The sequence below is a fragment of the Peromyscus leucopus genome, chromosome 11 (assembly GCF_004664715.2).
Source record: "Peromyscus leucopus breed LL Stock chromosome 11, UCI_PerLeu_2.1, whole genome shotgun sequence".
In the NCBI taxonomy this organism is placed as follows: Eukaryota; Metazoa; Chordata; class Mammalia; order Rodentia; family Cricetidae; genus Peromyscus; species Peromyscus leucopus.
Genome location: NC_051072.1, coordinates 24,314,029 through 24,316,235, shown reverse-complemented (window position 1 = coordinate 24,316,235; position 2,207 = coordinate 24,314,029). Strand labels below are relative to the sequence as shown.

Sequence of the window (2,207 nt, the reverse complement as noted above, 5' to 3'; positions counted from 1 at the left end):
GAAGATACGATGTGAATGGATGAAATAATGGCTAATGTTTTGCCACACTTGCTTTTCTCTTTCTATTTATTTATTTGATTCATTTTAAAAGTAAATTACTGGTACTGAGGATGTGGTTCAGTGGTAGAGCAAATGCTCAGCATGTGGGACCTTCAGTTCACACACACACACACACACACAAAACTGTAAACATTCTATTCACTAGCATATATTTTTCAGGGGCAAGAGAATTATGCATAATAAGTATCTGCCATGCTTAAATTGAACAAAAAAATCATTATTAGTTTCTATGTAGTCTATGTTCATATTATTCTAATTGTCCCAATAACATCCTATATGTACCATTTCATTTCCCCCTTTTAATTCAGAATCCAGTCACAGCTCCTGCAGAGAATTTGGTTGAAAACTCTTTAGTCCTCATTAATCTAGGACACTTGCCCAAACTTTCTTGTCTTTTATAACGTTGATCTCATAGAAACATCCTGATCAGTTGTTCCTCAATTTAGATTAAAGCTATGCTTTTTTTTTTTTTTTTATCATGATTAGATTTACATGAAGCATTTTAGCAGGAATACCAAATAGGTGACATTAAGATTAGTCTGTAACAGACATTAGATTTCCTCAATAAATAACACAGAGACATTTTCCATTTCAGAATTAAATTTATCTTATATTTTTATATGTGTATATTTTATTTTTTATATAAAAATGCTTATTTGACTCGTTCTTTTAGAGGTTTGGTATGTAAGAAGGTCTGTTGAGCCACCAGTGAGGGCTTTCTGTGCCGCAGTGTAACCCAGGAGGCCGTCACGCAGGAAGACACAGCTTGTCTTCAGGCATCTCTTCCCCCTCTTACAAAGTCACTCATACCGCCATGGGAGTCCCAACCTCATGACCTCATCTAATCCTAATTGCCTTCTGAAAACCTCATGCTCAAACACCAACAGCATGTGCATTTGGGAATCAGGTTTCCAACATGTTAACTTTGGAGGGATACATTCAAACTGCAGCAATGACTTAGGTTTACTATCATAGGTCTCGGGGTGTACAGGTGAGCTAGGGATTCTGCCCCCTTTTTTTGCCACAAGCTATAACAAATGTATCTTTCCTGGTTCTCTTATGTTGTCCTATATATCTCTGAATTAGTTATTTTATTTGACTTTCTGACTCTTAAAAAAAATGTATATTTAAAATATTTATTTTCAGGGCCAACAAGACAGCTCAGGGCTTGCCACCAAGACTGATGACCTGAGTTCATTCCCAGGACCCACATAATAGAAAGAGAAAAATCAGCTTCTGCAAGTTTTCTCCTGACCTCCACAGATGCACTGTTGCACACACACACACACACACACACACACACACACACACACACACACAGAGAGAGAGAGAGAGAGAGAGAGAGAAAGAGAGAGAGAGAGATACACATGTACAGACAAGTACACACACAAAATGAATAAATAGCCCCCCCCCCACACACACATCTCAAGGGGGCTGTAGTGGTCGTCATCACTCTCTGAACTTCATCATGATGCCCAAGGATGCCAAGAAGAAGAAAGATGCCCGAAAGTCAGCCAACAAAGACAAAGGCCCAGTAAATAAGTCTGGTGGCAAGGCTAAAAAGAAGAAGTGGCCCAAAGGCAGAGTTCGGGACGAGCTCAACAATCTGGTCCTGTTTGACAGAGCTGCATATGACAACCTCGGTAAGGAGGTTCCCAACTACAAGCTCATCACTCCAGCTGTGGTCTCTGAGAGACTCAAGATTCGCGGTTCTTTGCCCAGGGCAGCCCCTCAGGAGTTACTCAGTAAAGGACTTATCAAGCTGGTTTCAAAGCAGAGCCCAAGTAATTTACACCAGAAACACAAAGGGTGGAGATGCCCCAGCTGCTGGTGAAGATGCATGAGCAGGTTCAATCAGCTGTACATTTGGAAAAACAAAACTTTATTAAATCAAATGAAAAAAACCGCAAATGAATAAATAAATGTAATCAAATATTTTCTTTTTGGTAAATGAAGCTTTACTTAAGACTGCTAAGCATGAGATAAAATGTCATGCTATACGATTATCTCAAGTAAGAAATCTTTTGCATATTAAGAAGGGATTAATACATGTTTGTGAATATGGATTTATTTTATTTTATGTGTATCAGTGTTTTGTTTGTCCATCTGTATATGCAGAATGAGTGTGCCTTGTGCTCATTGAGACC

The 2,207-nt window shown here is 38.7% G+C and overlaps 1 protein-coding gene across 1 annotated transcript; it reads left to right on the top strand.

The window, feature by feature from the left end:
* Nucleotides 1-1,422: 1,422 nt before the first annotated feature.
* Nucleotides 1,423-1,950, top strand: LOC114697315 (40S ribosomal protein S25-like). Its single transcript, XM_037209555.1, has one exon. It carries the CDS (start codon nt 1,529-1,531, stop codon nt 1,892-1,894), a length of 366 nt encoding a protein of 121 aa, XP_037065450.1. The 5' UTR covers nt 1,423-1,528; the 3' UTR covers nt 1,895-1,950.
* The last annotated feature ends 257 nt before the right edge of the window (nt 1,951-2,207 follow it).